The 17,294-nt window shown below is 39.6% G+C and overlaps 2 protein-coding genes across 5 annotated transcripts in view; one reads left to right on the plus strand and one right to left on the minus strand.

Moving 5' to 3' along the window:
• plxnd1 (plexin D1) overlaps window positions 1–8,075 on the plus strand; it is a 96,934-nt gene extending 88,859 nt beyond the window's left edge. For all 4 annotated transcript variants that reach the window (XM_044113229.1, XM_044113220.1, XM_044113249.1 and 1 more), the window contains exons 32-36: window positions 620–783; window positions 870–1,017; window positions 5,339–5,479; window positions 5,603–5,677; window positions 7,126–8,075. In XM_044113229.1, coding sequence (XP_043969164.1) covers window positions 620–783; window positions 870–1,017; window positions 5,339–5,479; window positions 5,603–5,677; window positions 7,126–7,242 — 645 coding nt within the window. In that variant the 3' untranslated portion in view covers window positions 7,243–8,075. The remainder of the gene's footprint in view (window positions 1–619; window positions 784–869; window positions 1,018–5,338; window positions 5,480–5,602; window positions 5,678–7,125) is intronic.
• Window positions 8,076–9,867: 1,792 nt separating this feature from the next.
• Window positions 9,868–15,454, minus strand: LOC122829049 (rhodopsin-like). The gene is made up of 5 exons (XM_044113261.1): window positions 14,808–15,454; window positions 14,402–14,570; window positions 13,892–14,057; window positions 12,242–12,481; window positions 9,868–10,440 (listed from the first exon to the last, which is right to left on the minus strand). Exons 1-5 carry the CDS (start codon window positions 15,166–15,168, stop codon window positions 10,315–10,317), a joined length of 1,062 nt encoding a protein of 353 aa, XP_043969196.1. The 5' UTR covers window positions 15,169–15,454; the 3' UTR covers window positions 9,868–10,314.
• Between the last annotated feature and the right edge of the window lie 1,840 nt (window positions 15,455–17,294).

Genomic DNA, 17,294 nt, shown 5'->3' on the forward strand with positions numbered 1-17,294 from the left:
CTTTAACTCAGGTTTTATGCTTAATGCTGTTGTTCTGCCATTTGCAGCCTCTAGCAGGTGTTAGCCCAATTTGTATGTGGCCCAAAATGATGTGCAGATTTGATCTCATTTGATTCTCTAATTTATGGGCCTCTGAGTTAAGGTGGACAACCATGTTGTGTGATTTCTCAAGTGGTGGATTTTGTTTAATCATACGCTGCACTCATGAAAGAGCTGGACGTTTTCTATTTGGCAACGTTATTTGGCTTGGTTAATTACATTAACTACATTAAATAAATGAGCAAAATGTTGTCAGGGATTTTTTTATCCATCGCTTAAAAAATTATAATAATAATAATAATCTAAATAAAATATTTTCAGGTTCTACACATATTAGACTGAAAGTAATTGGATACAAATGCACACCAAATTTTTCAGGTTTTAATTTGTAAAAAAAAAAGGTTTTCTCTGTTTCACAGTTTTGTGCTAAGTCGCAAATTAAAAAAAAAAAAAAAAACGTGCACCAAAGTTTATGCTTCACAGTATGTCAAAAGGTTCAAGGGGTATGAATACTTCACATTAGTGTTACTGACACTTCCTACATCACATGAAATTATGCGAATGCCCTTTTCCTCCACAGGGAACTCTTCAGAAGTTCTTGGATGACCTCTTCCAGGCCATCCTCAGCATCCCTCCAGACCGCCCACCTCTGGCCATCAAATACTTTTTCGACTTCCTTGAGGAGCAGGCTGACAAGCGGGGCATCACGGACCCAGACACCCTGCACATCTGGAAAACGAATAGGTAGTCTACTAAACACCATGATTTAAGAGTCCTTTGTGTGCGGGTGGAAGTCTTTAAAAAACCGACTCCCCCTTCCGTCTGGGCAGCTTACCTCTGCGTTTCTGGGTGAACATCCTGAAGAACCCCCAGTTTGTGTTCGACATCGATAAGACGGATCACATGGACGCCTGTCTGTCCGTCATCGCCCAGGCTTTCATTGACGCCTGCTCCATTTCTGATCTGCAGCTGGGAAAGGTGAGTCTCTCGTTTACAGAGTGTATATTAGAAGTAGCTGTGGAAAAAGAAGCATGCACAGACATGTGTCTTCTCAGCAAGCAAATTAGTAGCTGCCGGCATGTTGGAAAATTAAATTATTTCCTCTTCTTTGTTTAACCTTAAACACCACAGTCTTGAGTATTTTTTCCCCAATCATTGTTCAGTGATTAACTTTGAACCTTCATATATATTTTTTTGTAAATAACTGATCCAGTATTGACAGTATTTGTGAGGTCTTGAAATTCTATTTCCTTTGAAGAAGCTTCTCACAGGACTTGGCAGCAGCAGAAGGTCAAACCCATTCAGGAGCAAATCCACAGAATGTAAACAAGATTAGATAGCAGGGCTAAATGGTACCGCCCAACATTGGCTGTACCACATGTTGCAATCAGAACATCAGTGATAAGGATGTAATTTCAGCCAATGGCTCAGAACGAGCCATTTTCACTCTTGGTACCTCTAAATCAGGTGAAAATTGCTGATGCACCATTCACTGTCACCTTATGAGGAACTGGGTCATTTCTCCTTCTCCACATTAAAAATCTGAAATTATTTGTTCTCCACCTATCAATCTTTGCATCTACTGTAGTAAATTATCTTTCCAACCGCCACTGCCACACACATACTCACACTTCTTCAGCCCCCCCGGGAGCCCTCCTCCTAAGCCTTCACACTGTCAGCTCCATCTACCTCCCCTCCTGTTATTCCAGCCCACTCGGTTTATCCAAGGTCATAAGCACCAGGGATCTTTTTAGGTGTTGCACATGAGTTTGTGTGTGAGTGCGTGAACATTCATTCATCTATCTATCTTTCTGTCCGCCTGTCTGCGTGTGCACGTACGCATGTCAATGTCCTCACTGCTCACAAATCTGTCTCATCCTTCAGACACCATGACCCTCAGCACGCTCTGCTTCCTGTCTCCTTCTGACTGGCTTCCTCCCTGGAGGGAGTTGAGGACTCCTCATATAATGCTCTTTTCTGTGAGAAACAGGCTGATTTATGTGCCTTATCTCAGCGCCAAAAAGCCAGCGTGCCTACAGCCGCTATGCTCAGGCGTACAAACGGGATAATGCATGTGCATGGGTGCAGAGACAAACATAAAACCTTCAGCGATGAGATAGAGTGCATCTACAGCTCCCCGATTATCTGGCCACATCTGGCTCTGTGTGTGTGGCGAAGCCAAGTTCAAGGATGTGGTCACATCTTGTCCCTCAGGTGAAGGAGAACGGTGATGAAACATTACTACGCTTTGAGAGATTCTGCACAGACGATGACTACAAGACGAGACAGTAAAGGGATCCGGATTAGCTGGGAGCCCAGCAGCGGTTAACTCAGAGTAGGAAGCTGTGTGTTGCTTTTGGTTTCCAAAGAAACCGTCTTATCTGGCGAGATGCAGAGTGTAGAGGGCCACACGGTCACAGGAGGCTTGGTGGACAGATGGATGAGCAGCAGGAAGTGACCTTGTGGACAGGAAGAAAGAGGGTTCCTATCAGAAGGAGCAAATTTGGCTGCAGCAGCTCAGCTGCTTGGCACGTTTAACTCACACAATAAGTGACACAAATAACTCATGACATGTGGAAATGTTAAGGTGCACTGTAAGCACCTTCAGCTCTGCTGAAAGCAGTAGCTGCCAGTCTGTCTGTTTCCCTGTCCTACTTTCTCTGTCCCTTTCTCTCCCCCACAGTGCACCACACTCACAGCAGTAGTCGCCACTAAAACCCGAATATGCCCACAGCCTTTTAGGGCTACTACTTCTCCTCCTGCTTGAATGAGCACCAGTGTGGGGAGATTTGTTTAGACTGGAATGTTCTCTGGCTCTGAATATGATTTCTGTTGTGAGCAAAGGAAAATGTTTCCTGCCTCCATTGTCTTGATTTTTTTTTTTTACTGGTTTAGATTAGATCATCAAGAATAACACACAGTTTAAATGAACAGTTACTTTTGAGGGCACAGACATAAGTAATGGTTTACTCCACTGTAGCAAGAAGAAAACGGAAAATGAGAGCTCGGAGTTTGAGATGTAACAAAATGGAGTTAACTTATTTACAGCACTTTAAATTTTAAAAAAAGGTGAAAAAAACAAACAAAAAAAAACATAGATAATCCAAAATAATACATATAGATTATAAAAATGAGAATAAAAGAAACATTTAGGAAAATATGCACATACTGAATCAGATCAAATTAACCACTTTTCATTAAATGCACATTTAACTGATAACATATAAACATTTCATCCAGCATCTGTTAAATGTGCCAAGATCAGAAGCGTTTTTCTTTGGTGGTAAGGTGGTATATCCGAGTAAGAGAAATAGGTAATTTATAGTATCCAGCTGTGTAAGCCACTAGGAACATTTTGTAGTGATTAGACTCATCAAAGTGAAGTATCGTTTCAAGTATGAAGATATGATAACCTCCAGTGTTGAAATAAGGATAATGGTCAAAGTGCCAACTGCATATTTCTGTTCAACTAGGGCTTGATTGCACAGAGGCGGGTTGTAACAGTTGAAAGACTGGCTGGATTTTAGAGATATTTAAAGCACAGCAAGCAGAAATTGTCGTCTGGAGGAGGCAAAAAAGCCTGAATTCAGCCCGTAAATGTAGAAATGGCTGGCAGAAAAGATGGAGCAGCTGGAAATATAAGACTTCAGCTGGAATAAAGATATACGGTAATGTAATAAGAAAAAGATCATCCTGTTAGAAATTATATCAGTTTTAGTAAAACTGAATGAAAACATAAGCAGCATTTTAATAATTTACTGAGTCAAATTATGTCTCAGTGTGATGTTTTTGAATGTGAGTGGCTATTTAATCTTAAAAGAGCATCAGGTTTCTGAAGCTGATTAGAGTTTTGTAGATAAAACCTTTGGATGACTAATTAGAGGGAAAACTCCTGACCTCAACAGTAATCTGATTACTTTTGCATAGTGTTAGCATTTTCCCCTGCATGCTCAGAATCTGTGTCCACTCACACCACAGGATCATTGTAAAGTAATACAAAGTTATCATTTCTTCCTGCGATGGAAAATAAGGCGTTGATGTCTGGGATGCTGTCCAACTATAACAGGAGGAGTCATTAAATAGGCTATTTAGTATAAAGTGGTTTTAAAAATGGAGGATTCATTTAATATACAAGCATGTTGAAAAGAAAATACTTGTATGTGTTTGTGTATTAGGTAATAATTTATAGGTCTGGTAGATGCCAGTCAGGCACCCCCCATGATTTACCTTGTAGAACCATTTTTAGCACCAATAATTTGAAGTAATTGTGTCCTGTTTGACTTTATCAAGTCTCTCACTTCATTGTTTAGGACTTTCGACTCCCTTTTCTCTGCATACGAGGAGGATTCCTTGTTTGTATGACCCAATTTTGTCCAAGCTTCAGTCCGACAGATGGCACCACATTTAACTTCAGAACAATTTTGCATATAAAACAGTTACAGTTAACACAATGACTCCATAATATTCCGGATATCTTACAGTTTATTGCAAACTGAATTTGTGCTTCCATATCCTTTTTTGTCAGTAAGGAAACTCTTTGGCTTTTCACAACTTATTTCTTCATTACATAAACCAACCTTTGGGTGGATTTGCTGAGATTGGCACGTATATTTTAGTGTTGCTCACATTGGAATAATCTCTCTCCCTCTAAAATGATGGAGTTGAATTAGTTAGTAAATTACTTTATGACCTTTAAACAGTTTGATGGATTTCACAAAGGTCACTGCTGTTTTTTTCCCTCTTGTCATTGTGTCAACACACTTTTTGTATGCTCCACAGCACCAAGCTGACATAACTCTTGCTTCTATAGAGGTGGTACAATTTACAGATTATTAATTAAATTAGCTTGATTTGCAACATTTAGCTGCTTCTTTACAAATCCTTTGTCTAATAAGTATCAGTATTGTGGAATCTTTTGCTTGTTTTCTATACATTAAGTCTGACGTATGACAATCAGACAGATTTTATCATCTCTATACATTGAAACCTCTCAAAAAGAGTGCACATTTGTTTTGTTATGCCTGCCTGTGTCATGCGTTTTATCAATTCCCTACATTCTACTCCTCTTTTTTTCATTTGAGTTTTATGTTTGAACTTTATAGTTTAATTAAAAGTGCTATATTTGTTCCGAGGATGAAATTAAAGCAGCATAAATCTTCAGTACAAGTAGGTCAAAGCACTGCAGGTGCAAGGGGACCCTTTCTTTAGCTCTGGCACACAGTCACCATAACTGCAAAACTAAACTTTTACACAAGTTTCCTGACTGAAATACCAGGTTTTTTTTTTTTTTTTCTTCCAGGACTCACCAACTAACAAGCTGCTGTATGCCAAGGAAATCCCAGAGTACAAGAAGAGAGTGCAGTGTTACTACAAGCAGATACAAGAAATGCCCCCTCTCAGTGAGCAGGAGATGAACGCTCACCTTGCAGAGGAGTCGAGAGTAAGTCAAACATTCAAACAGTTCCTGTTTGTTTATCTGTCTGGTTCTTCAAAAGCATGTTATGACACATAAGTCTCATTTTGGAATTTGATCTAATCTGCTGTTTTGATGTCTGTCTTGCAGAAGTACAGAAATGAGTTTAACACCAACCTGGCCTTGACAGAAATCTACAACTACGCCAAGAGATACAGAAACCAGGTGAGAGATTTGTGCATTTCTTCACTGTTTTTGTGATCCGAGACGTGGATAATATATGTTTGGATGTTCAGACTGGCTTTTTTTTTTTTGAAAGCCACATTGCCTCAACAGAGCTCACTTGTTGTATTAAGTTTCAGTGATAGCTATCAGAGCGTGATGCATCAGCGCTGCAAATCTCAGCTGCGATGAGAGATGTAACAGACTGTGGATGGCGTTGCAACATGTCACTAAATAAAAGCACGTAAAAGCTCTTTTTTCTTCTTTTGTTAAAAGGAGAAACAATCAGATTTGGGCTCTCGTCCAAGCAGCAGCAGCAGGAACTATTCAGTGTGTTCACTCATCTCTTCCCGGCCCACAGATACCTTTCACTTTAAGCAAACAGCGTGTTGTTTACCTTCTCGTGAGCCAACACCCCCATCTGTTTAATGGCGCTGTTAAGTTGCCGCTTCATATCTCTCGTTTTGCTTTGAACTAGCCCTCTTCAGGCTCTTCCTGTCCTCCCCCATGCTTCCATGCTGCTACGCCTTATTCTGCAGAGAGAGGCTTAGTCAGTGGTGACTGTGCCTTAATGGAGCGCCCTCACAATAATGCTGCTTAGCTTCTTCTCTCTGTCATGCTACTGTACTGACGCGGGCCAGGGGCTTAGACTCTGATTCACAGAGCTCTGTGAATGGCCCCTGATTGCCTATTCTCTCGCCCCGGCTCAGTTCGCTCTGCCTGGTAGCACACTGCTGCTAAGAGCCCATAAATCCCACTGACACAGTGACAACTGTTGGGCATGAAAACCAGAGCAGATGTGGGTTTTATAAATATGTGAAGAGCAAGGGCTTTTGTGGTTATAAGGCGTGCATGAAGGCAGGGAGAGGAGGCTGAAGCACTTCGCTCGCTCCTTCTGCTGCTTTCCGAAAGTATTCATACCCCTTAAACTCAGAGCTGATGGGAAGAGGGATGGAGTAGAATACAAGCAAGTCTAGAAGGAAATCTTTCAGAGACTGCTAAAGACTCTTTTGGACGATCAGAGCTACCATAGAGTGGTCAAGATCAAAGAATGTGTTTGACTTGCCCAGACAAAGTCCAGACTAGAACCTTAGGGATACTTTAAAAATATTGCACAAAAATGTTTTCCATTCAATCGGACTGATCTTGGGAAAAGAAAAAAAAAAATCAGTCGTTAGATGTACAAAGCTAGTAACAGATTTTGAAAGTCATGTTTGCTTTTTTCTGCTTTATACTAGTTTTGTTGGTCTATTACACAAAATTCAAATGAAAGGCATTTGACTTTTTAGCTGTAATGTTACTTTTAGGAGCTACTGTCTGTAACGGCAGGTGGTGGGTTTATTCCCCTTTTGCTTTTATGTAGACAGATTAATGCATGAATCATTGACAGTTTCTGAAAGTCATCTTTGTTTTGTTTTTTTCATTCCCTCTCTTCCATCTTTGCCGGTCAGGTGGTGAACGCTCTGGAGGCCAACCCCACAGCACGTCGCACTCAGCTGCACCACAAGTTCGAGCAGGTCATCGCTCTGGTGGAGGACAACATCTACGAGTGCTGCAGTGAAGCTTGAAGCTTGGTCTCCTCTGCTCCTCACCTCTTTTCTGCTGCCAGCTGCCTTCCTCCCACCTACACGGTTCCCCGGGACCGCCGCTCAGGAGGAACTGTTCGCGTGTGTCTTGACTGTTGCGAGAAACCAGATTTTAATGCTGCCTCTGAAGCGTCACACGCTCGCGACGTGTTTTCCCCAAACCTTTTCCTACGGCACAAGACAGAATTCCAGCCTAACTCTGATTAACATTAGAAGAAACATCTAATACATTAGAAGAAAATTGCAGGAATTCACAACTTTTCCCTGGATTTCTGCACAATTAGCCCTGGTGGCCACCTTTAACGCACTGAGCCCTTTTTTTTTTAAAAGGGAACGAGCCAATGATGCACTGTACTGTAATATAATGTCTATAGCAATATTTATAGATGTGTTATAATGCTTTCAAATGGCCTGTCCATCAGGATTAGTAGGGCCATGATGGACTCCTCCCATCTCCTAAAGCCTGCACCGATCTCAGGTTTGCCTGAAGAGGGGCGACAGGCTCTGAGCATTACGCCCCAATGTGCTCTGCAGGCTGATGACGGGTTGATGAGGAGCGGGGGGAAGGCCATAAAAGACTGCAAAAAGTTAAATCAAATGTTTTAATGTAGTTCACTGGGAAGAGCTGCATCAGTATAATCAGTGTGATTGTGAATGGATGTTGGATTCTGATCAATTAAAAAAAGAAAAGAGGGAAATTTACATTTAAAAGAAAAAAAAAACGTGTGAGCTCAATATAATCTGAGGAGAGACTGTAATTGTGATGCCAAATGATTTGTTTGTGAAATAAATTACAGGAAAGTAAGTATTTTAAAGTGTCTAATAACGCTATTTATTATAGCAGCTGCTGAAGCGCTGTGCTCTTGAATGCATTACAGGATTTTAACGACATTTGACAGCCATTACAATCTGGCCCTCTACTCGGCCGCCCACAAAAAAAGCATCTGGAAGTTCTCAGGAAACATTGTAAACGTTGTCATGATTGGAGAAAAGAAAAGTGCAGGATAAGGTTCTGCAGACATTCAACTTTGTTTTTATTGCAACACACAAATCCTAGCCTCTACACAACAAACAGTACGTCTCTTCATTACACATTCTGGCATCCATTCAGATACATAAACATCTGCCAAACACACATGCACACACACACTATATCATTCAGTTTCGCTCCACACCCATGGCTGAGACAAAGTACAAGCTAACCCTCCCAGGTTTATCATCATAAAGACCAGAAGAGAGAATAATCTGATGCTCTAATAACATTAAACAGATTAATGCTTAAATAAATCTAAGGATTTCATAACCGGCTAGTCAGAGTATCTGATTTGAGGACATAAACTGTCAGACGTTTACATGCGCATATCATGGACATAAATGCAATGTTCATTATGCACTAAATTTAATATTTCCTTATTTTTCAGGTTGACAATAACACAGTGATTTTTAAAAATAAGAGTTGGGTGGACAGGTTTATTATTGATCTTTATCTAATCCAAACAGGGGCAAGTAAATACAGAAAGGTTCAGATATTTACACACATCCCACTAATATTTCAAGAAATGTCCTGTAGAAAGTTGCAGAGAAACCACATGTTTTTTTTGTGACCATTCCTAAAGTTCTGGCATCATTACGGTTGGGTATGAGACCACACTTCTAGATAGAATTGATACCTAGAAACAGTATATAAATTAATTTGAGTTTTTTTCGATTCCCTTGCACTGATTTGTTTTTTTGCACAGTCCATATATTTTCAACAGATTTAAAGTCAGTGACATTGTTACCCTGCAGTATCCACAATAGTTTTTGTATGTTTGGTATCTCTGTCCTCTTTGATCATGAAACTGTGTAAAATGTTCACCCTTCTGTCCCAAACGGTCACTTCCAATGAGAGGATTATAAATGACCAGAGAACTACCAAGGTTTTAAACTACAGTATCTTTGAAGGTTTTGGAACAACAACATCTGTGTCTATTGTCAAGATGCGGACAAAGCAAGAACCTCCTGTTCCAAAAATGACACTTTCAAGGCTGAGACAAGGTGAAAGCTAACCCTCCTGGGTTTATCATCCTAAAGACCAGAAGAGAAAATAATCTGATGCTCCAATAACATTAAACAGATTAATGCTTAAATAAATCTGTTTTATGTAAAACAGATTTAACCTTTTTATTTAGTTTGACAGAGTTTTGCAGATGTGCACATGAATGACCCAGACGTCTTCTGGAGAAATGTTTTCGGGTGGGATAAGACAGACATTCAGCTGTTTGACCTCACAAATGGGAAAACTGTTCACAGGAGAAAAGGTGAGGCTTTTAAACCTGAGAGGATCCACCAATTGTCAAGCATGGTAGCGGAAGGATCATGCTGAGCGTTAGTTAGCTGCCAGTGATGATGAACTAAAGTAACATTCCTTAACCATAGCATAAATCCACAGCTGCATGGCTGAAACTTGAAGACACCAGGAATCCAAACACTCATCAAAACTGGATCTGGGATGGATAAATCAGGCTAGCATTAAGCTGGAACCTCAACACCGTTAAAAAATTATGGACTATGGTGAAAAAATTTATACAGGAATCCAACCAATTATGTAAGCTTTAAACTTTCTGGTGGGAAAAGAAAAATATCCGGCTAAGATTATGTCAGTAGCTTGTTCATGGCTACAAAAAGTGTGCATCTTCTCTGCAAAATGCTAAGAAACGTTTATCCAAATATTAGCGGGAGCATGACTCTGAATCAGACTTTCACCTATAACCTGTTTACTGAAGCAGCAGGGGAGGCCTGGAAAGCATTTAGTTGGATCCGCATCAAGATGACAACCTTATAATGCCGAGTAAAAATCTGAACACTTTCCATAATTAAACAGGCTGAAAGTGAACATGCTGGCCTTTGATTGAGTCTGTCCCCCTGAAGTTGAGGCATGAGTGCCAACTGCAGCGAGGACAACTAAGGAGGTGAGTCCAGAAGAATCGGCCAATGGAACGTATTGCTGCTCTGCTGTGGTGGGTCCCTTGGTGAGCGGGAACAGATGGAGCAGATAGAAGAGGGAGTGAGGGGTCAAGCGGGGGCCACCTGGCTGGAGGAGACGGATGAAGTCTGGGTTTTGGAGACTGCGGCGGCGGCCTCATCATCTCCGAATGGGTTCTTTCCACAGCACACTGTGGTGATCATGCAGTTTCTGAACTGGAGACCACAGAATCACATTCAGGAAACATTGACTTGGCTCATTAGCGTGGCCAGCTGACATACTAATGCGAAAATACACTTTGTCTAAATTTTTACCACAGTAAAAACAGCATGTGGTATTCATTCTCACAACCGAATGTATCAACGTTGGCTAATAATGTGTTCACCTCACCTTGTTAGATGTGTGTAGATAAAATGCACACATTTTTGCAGATGTCTCACATTAGACCTTGTTTAAGCTGTTAAAAGAGAGCTTTATTTGGATCTTGGAACAGTTTCCAGTTTGAGGTTTACGTTTTAGATCATTTACAAGATAAATGTGACAGATTTATGGTAAAGAAATAAACAGTATTTATCTTTTGCACATGTTTCAAATCCTTTTTAATACTTTTTTATTATATTAATATTATTATATAAATATATTTAAATTATATTTATATTACTAAATATAAATATAAGTTTGCAACAAAAATTTTACTAAAAGGCAAAGTTGTCCTCTATTACAGTATCAGGTTTTTGTTTTGCAAATAAATGAGACCATTTAAAAAAACCTTTTTCTACCTTTTATGTGGATCTATAAAGAGTAATTCAACCATGATGCAGAAAAAAAAGAAGGTGCAATAACCTGCCATACACACACATAAACCAAAGCTTTGTTAAAGCATATTTTGTTTCAATTTTTGCATTTTTTTCTTCTACCTGTTGCTGGTAGCAATCTATTAGCACACCAAATCTGGACATTTAGTACACATACTGCTTTGACTGAGTCTGTCCCAGGTGAGTCCAGAGAACTGCCGACCACTGTCCAAATGTATCAGGTTGTGAGGACTTTTCTTGTCCTGTTCAGGTGACCCCACAGACGAACTGTTGAATCTAGTTCTTTACTCCACAATTTTAAATTCCCTCTCAGAGTCTTGCGTGGACTCACTGTGAAAGTGTAAAAGAAAATCCACCAGGACAAATATCTCTCCATATGAGAGAGTTTTTAGTGATGCTCGGTGTTGTTTTTGTACCAAATGCACATTTTGGAACTGAGTCCCAAGCATTGGCCAAACCAGTCAGGTTTTGGGATACTTTAATACAGCTCAGGTGCTTTCTTTGGTGAAAAAAATATATTGTGTCTTGCAATCTTATATCTTAGTCCAGAAATATGGAAAATACAAGAGACTGTTCTCACATTTAGAAGACAGACAGTACTTGGCAGGAAATACTGCAGCTCCTTCAGCTTCTTGGCAGTCTCATTGACCAGTTTGTGTCTCATCTTTAGTTTTAGAAAAATGTCCAGTTTTGTAATGTTCCTACATATTTCCTCCAATTGGTAATGACTGTATTCACTGAGCCATAATGCTGCAGATTGTTTGTACCCTTGTCCAGATTAATCTCTTTGTACAATGACATCATCTTCATCCTTTGTGACCTCTCTGCAAGCTCTGGCTTTAGTTAAAGGATGTAAATGTCAGGAAATGTCTGGACTCAAGAAGACAGAATGCTGAAAGTGAATCAAAGGAGGCTTCGGGAAACTAATCGTTTAAATGTGTGCACATTTATGCTACAAGATTATTTTAGTTTTTCATTTTTGAATATTTTTTTCTCAGCTTTTCTTTTACTTTGCAACTAAAGGCTAAATACTTGTGCAGTGTTTAATTCAAAATATAAAACATTCTAGCTAAATATACTTATTAGACAGGAAAAAAATTATAATTCTATTTGAAAATATAAATTGGCTACCTTTTATTAAATCATCCAACCTCACACTATGGTAAAAAAAAAAAACAATACAGGTATCTTCTTTGCATACCTGTCTGTTCAGCAGAATGTAGATGACTGGATTGTAGAGAGCAGCGCTCTTGGCGAAGAAGGCTGGAGCCGTCATGAACACTGGTCCGAACTCAACTCCCTGATTGGCAAAGATGTACCAGGCCACAGTGGCGTAGGGCACCCAGCACACCAGGAAGGAGATCACCATCACTATAACCATACGTGTCACTTCCTTCTCTGCTCTTTGGGTGGTTTCAGACTCCTGCTGCTGAGCTGCAGCCTGAACACAAACACACAGTACCTAAACATGAAGCACAACTGGGAGATGAGAAAGGATCTCAAACCCTCAAACTGGTTTTGTAAGGGCTAACATTAACTTTCTGGAGGGGTCGAAACCTTTGTCCTATTAAAATATATGGAGGAAACTTAAAGGTCATCTCTATGGCAGGAGACATCCAGTTTCAACAAGCTGTACTGTTTCTGGTGAAAAAAGTGAATATATCAACAATGATACCAGAAGTTTTTTTTCACCTTGAAATTCTATTTTTGAAAGTGTTGCTATTGCTTTAGAAATTAGTTTTCTGAACTTTTTTGTCATTTTAAAATTTCTAAAAAATTTTTATATATCTGATGGATTCCTGTCAAAAAAACCAAAGTTTCTGATTATTTTTTTTAACCACCATTTTCATCAGATGAGAAAATGAATGAAAAACATTTATTAGATTTATTGGGGTATCGTGTGTTCTTTCTTCTGGAAAAATAGAAGAAATATAAGGATTCACAATACAAATAATTGATGCTGGTCAAAAACTATTTTGAATGAAATACTGAAATAGGAGATGTAACAAACTTTTCTTGCAGTAAACATCAAGTTTTAATCCCTTTATGGCGATTTTTAAATGTAAATAAGAAATGTTTTTGTGGGGGAATAAACCATAAATTTGAGAACGTTGGAATAAGTAATGATACATTACATTTTCTAAAGAAGACAACTCTTGCATCTCAATCAAAATTAACATTTGATGAAAATTAGTTGCAAAATATTGCCCAAACAACATTAACCTCCTCCTTGTTCAGGATGTCAACAACTGAACAACTGCAGAGGGTTTAACTATTTTCTGTTTGTGAGAGCTTCAAAAGTGACCTAATGCACTTCTGTGATTGTTCCCCCAGTATAATAATAGATATCAGCTACTAAGTGATGAACTGAAAGTAGGATTTGGGTGTTCAAATGCAAAATTTCTATATTTCTTTATCTTTACTTTAAACATATTATGAAAAAGAACAACAAAGCAAAACTAGAGCTACAAATGATCTTGTGTTTGGTAGATTGTGCACTTTTACCAATACAAATATGGATGTGGATAATTATTTTTTCCATTAATGCCTCCTAAAGCATGATAAAAAATAAAAAAACTGTAGTATTATTATCAAGGTCGTGAGGATGACACAGTGTGGAGGCAGACTGCCCTTTAACTTGAGAACCTCAGTACAAGCTGCCACGTTGGCAATGATCTGCCCTCCTGAAGCGTCCTTGAGCTTCTAAATCCCCTCACATCTCCTGAGACTCCATGATGCTTTGCCCTCCTTCAGATGGAGGGGGAAAAAAAATCTTTATCCTGATAAACAATCTATCAAAACCTTTTTGTTTTTTCTTTTTCAATCGAAACATGGATGGCGATATTCTTACCGCTCGCACGGTACAGAGCAGGCGACTGTAGCAAAAGAAAATGATGAAGAGGGGGATGCAGAAGTGGAGGACAAACATATAGATGACAAATGAGGTGTTGTTGATCTCCGGCTTGGGAGTGTAGTAGTCAATCCCACAGGAACACTGCATACCCTCTGGGATGTACCTGCATCCAAAAACAATATTGCAGCATGCCATTGTTAGATGCTGCCTGTATGCATTACCATAACACAGTGTTTCCCAACCCTGGTCCTCAAGGCACACTGTCCTAAATGTTTTAGAGGTTTCCCTGCTTTAATGTGCCTGATTCAACTGATTGCAGTTCAACAAACGACTGTTAATCAGTCATCAATTGAAATCAGCTGGACTGAAGCAAGGAAATACCTAAAACATGAAGGGCAGTGTGCCCTGAGGACCAGGGTTGGGAAACACTGCCATAACAAACAAAAACAACAAAAACAGAATGTTTCTGCAGTTTCACAGCTGCACAGAGATGGTGGCATACAGTACCGGGACCATCCGAACAGAGGCGGAGCAGCACAGGTCAGGGCCATGACCCAGGAGAACGCCAAGCCAATGATGGCGTGTTTTTCCTCGAAGCGGAAATTGGTCATAGGCTTACAGATCACAATGTAGCGCTCAACGGCCAAAACGACCAGAGACCAGAGGGCAATCTCCCCTGAGACATAAAGCAGGACATTTTACTATAAAAACTGATCTACAGTCTTGTATTGAAGACAACTAGGGCAGTTGAAAAAAGAAAATCTGACTTTTATTCTCAGAATTTGTAGGCAGAATTCTGAGAAAAAAAGTCATAAAAAAGTGGTTTTCATTGGCCCCAATCCTCTTCCATAGTCTTGAATTGTAGTACACAGTGGGAGTATTTTGAGCAGAATATACATGGATAGCTTCTCACCTCCTAAAGTGGCAAAGAATCCCTCAACGTTGCAGCCGGTGACGCCCAGGCTGAAGTATCCGTGCAGAGCCGTGTACAGGGTCACCGTGAATCCTCCAACTATCATGAAAAGGTCGGCCACCGCCAGGTTTAGCAGAACAAAGTTCAGCGGGGTTCGCAGCTTTTTGTGCTTGACGGTGACATGAAGGGTGAGGAAGTTAATGGGGAAGGCCGTGATGATGAGGAACAGCATGTATGCGGCCAGAAGAGAGTACTTCCACGGCTCGGCCAGGTAGTACTGAGGGTGCTCAAATGGGCTGCGCACCAACCCTGTCCTATTAGACATGGGGACATAAAAGTTGGGTCCTTCTGTGCCATTCATGGCTGTGGCTGTTGATGATGTCTTTTCTTTCTCTGAGACCCGGGCGAAAGAGCCTGCACCTCTCAGAGCAAAGTACAACAGGGATGTCTTGTGGTGCAGCGGAGGTGGAAATTAGGAAAAAAAATACGGATGGACGGCTGGATCCTGAGGAAGTAAGACGTTCTCTGCAGCCCCCTGAGGAGGTGCGCCACCTTTTAATAGTCTGGCCGGATTAGGGACGAGGGATGAAGTGAGGTGTTAGCAGAGATTGAATTAAGACACAGTTTGAGAGTCCTTGCACACATTAAAAAAAACACACACACACACACACACTGAGATACACAAGGCATCACGGGAGAAAGCTCTAAAAATACACAGCACATAAAAGATGTGAAGCGTTTTCTCAGTGAGAAGTTAGAACCACGGTTAAATAAACCCATTAATTACTGTCATGTGCATCAGCGCTGCATGAGAATTAGCTGAGAGGACCGAGTGGGAGGGGAGGCGGAGGAACGGTTTGGAATTTCAGCCGTTCGGAGTGGACGGACTGCAAATGAAATTTCTGCAGCAATCCAACTTATTTGCATCTGTAAAAAGCTTAATCCTTAACCACTGCAAGGCGGAGAGCTCCACTTATAGTGTTGAGTGTAATCAGAATCAGCGGGTTATACTGCTCATAACAGCTCTCACACAAACACAAATCCTAAAGTTCAAACAAAAAGAGAAGGCAGTTAAAATCTCTCATTTTTCTCTTGTAAAATGGATAACAGTCATATGAAAGCCAGCATATTTTATTATAGTTGATACAATCTGTACACAAGCTCAGAAAATACACAGATCTTTGTGTAGTAACACGCACATAAACATTAAAATAGAGATGTTTCTCAAATTTTTCATATACTTCACACTGTACAGAAAGTGCCTTTATTTCCAAACACAACATGCATGACCTCTGCTTCCTGAAATTTAGAACAACAAATTTACATAACTCAGCTATATCTTTACAGAAAACTACAAGTTACACCTCCAAGATAATTATTTTCTAATTTTCCTGAAAATAAAAAGTAAAACAAATGAAAGGTTCTCAAACTGTGTACCTGGACTGCCTTTAGTGGTCAAAGGAAATTTTGATGATGTTATTTAAAAATAGATATGAATGAACTGCGATGTAGAAAAGGAGAGATTTTTAAGACCATTAGTTGTTTCATCAGAAGGATTCACTGAAGACAGTTTTGAGATCTATGTGTGAACTTAAGGGGACAGCAGTCCAAAAAAAACTGGTGATTGTGGGTATTCATGCTGTGCTTCACTGACCTCTAAAGTCTTACCCTGACCTTGATGACCGTGTTCTTGAACACGTGTTCAGTGGCACTTACCAATTTATGTGATTAGTCGACAAGTTAGTTACTACTAGCAATCTCTATTGTGTACCTCCAAACACAGTAGAAACCTCACTAAAAGAAGTATTGAGAGCGATTGTAAGGTTTAACAAAAAAAAAGTTAAATTTTTAAAAGTATTGTGCAACAGATTTTGTATAAAAGGCAGCCATTTTGTATTTTGAGATCAGAGTTGGGGACTTTCCTGTTTTTCCAGTTCCTGCAAGTTCATTAGTTAATCACAACTACTTAGTAATGACCCTCTGTTTATACTTAGAGTTTAAGTTTAAAATCTGTATTGACTACAAAATAACTTAAGTTTAACAGACTTAAAAACACAATGCTTGACATTTGGTAGAGACTCTCTGCTTTTTTAAGTCTCATCTTTACTCCTCCGAATATTTTTCCTGATAATGAGGTCAAACATCTCAATCTGGTGTTTAGGAAGATGTTAAGTCCCCAAAATTAAATGTGAATTAAATTTTAAGTGTAACACTTTTAATGACATTTTTAAGTACCGGCAGAGACCCTTCCACTTCTGAGTAAAAATGGAATGCATTATTAAATTGCATCTTTCAATTAATCATGCAATGCAAATCGAAAGTGCCAGTGGATAAATCTTTTCTCCTTTCCTTTTTATATTTTTTATCATAACAAGCTGTTATCATAACAGGTCCTGTTGAATTATTGTGTTAAAATGCCTGATTGTACTCGGAGGTCTTACTATTTACTAATGAGGTAATTACCATAAAAAGAATTACTGCAATAAG

Source organism: Gambusia affinis, linkage group LG01 (assembly GCF_019740435.1).
Source record: "Gambusia affinis linkage group LG01, SWU_Gaff_1.0, whole genome shotgun sequence".
NCBI lineage: Eukaryota > Metazoa > Chordata > Actinopteri > Cyprinodontiformes > Poeciliidae > Gambusia > Gambusia affinis.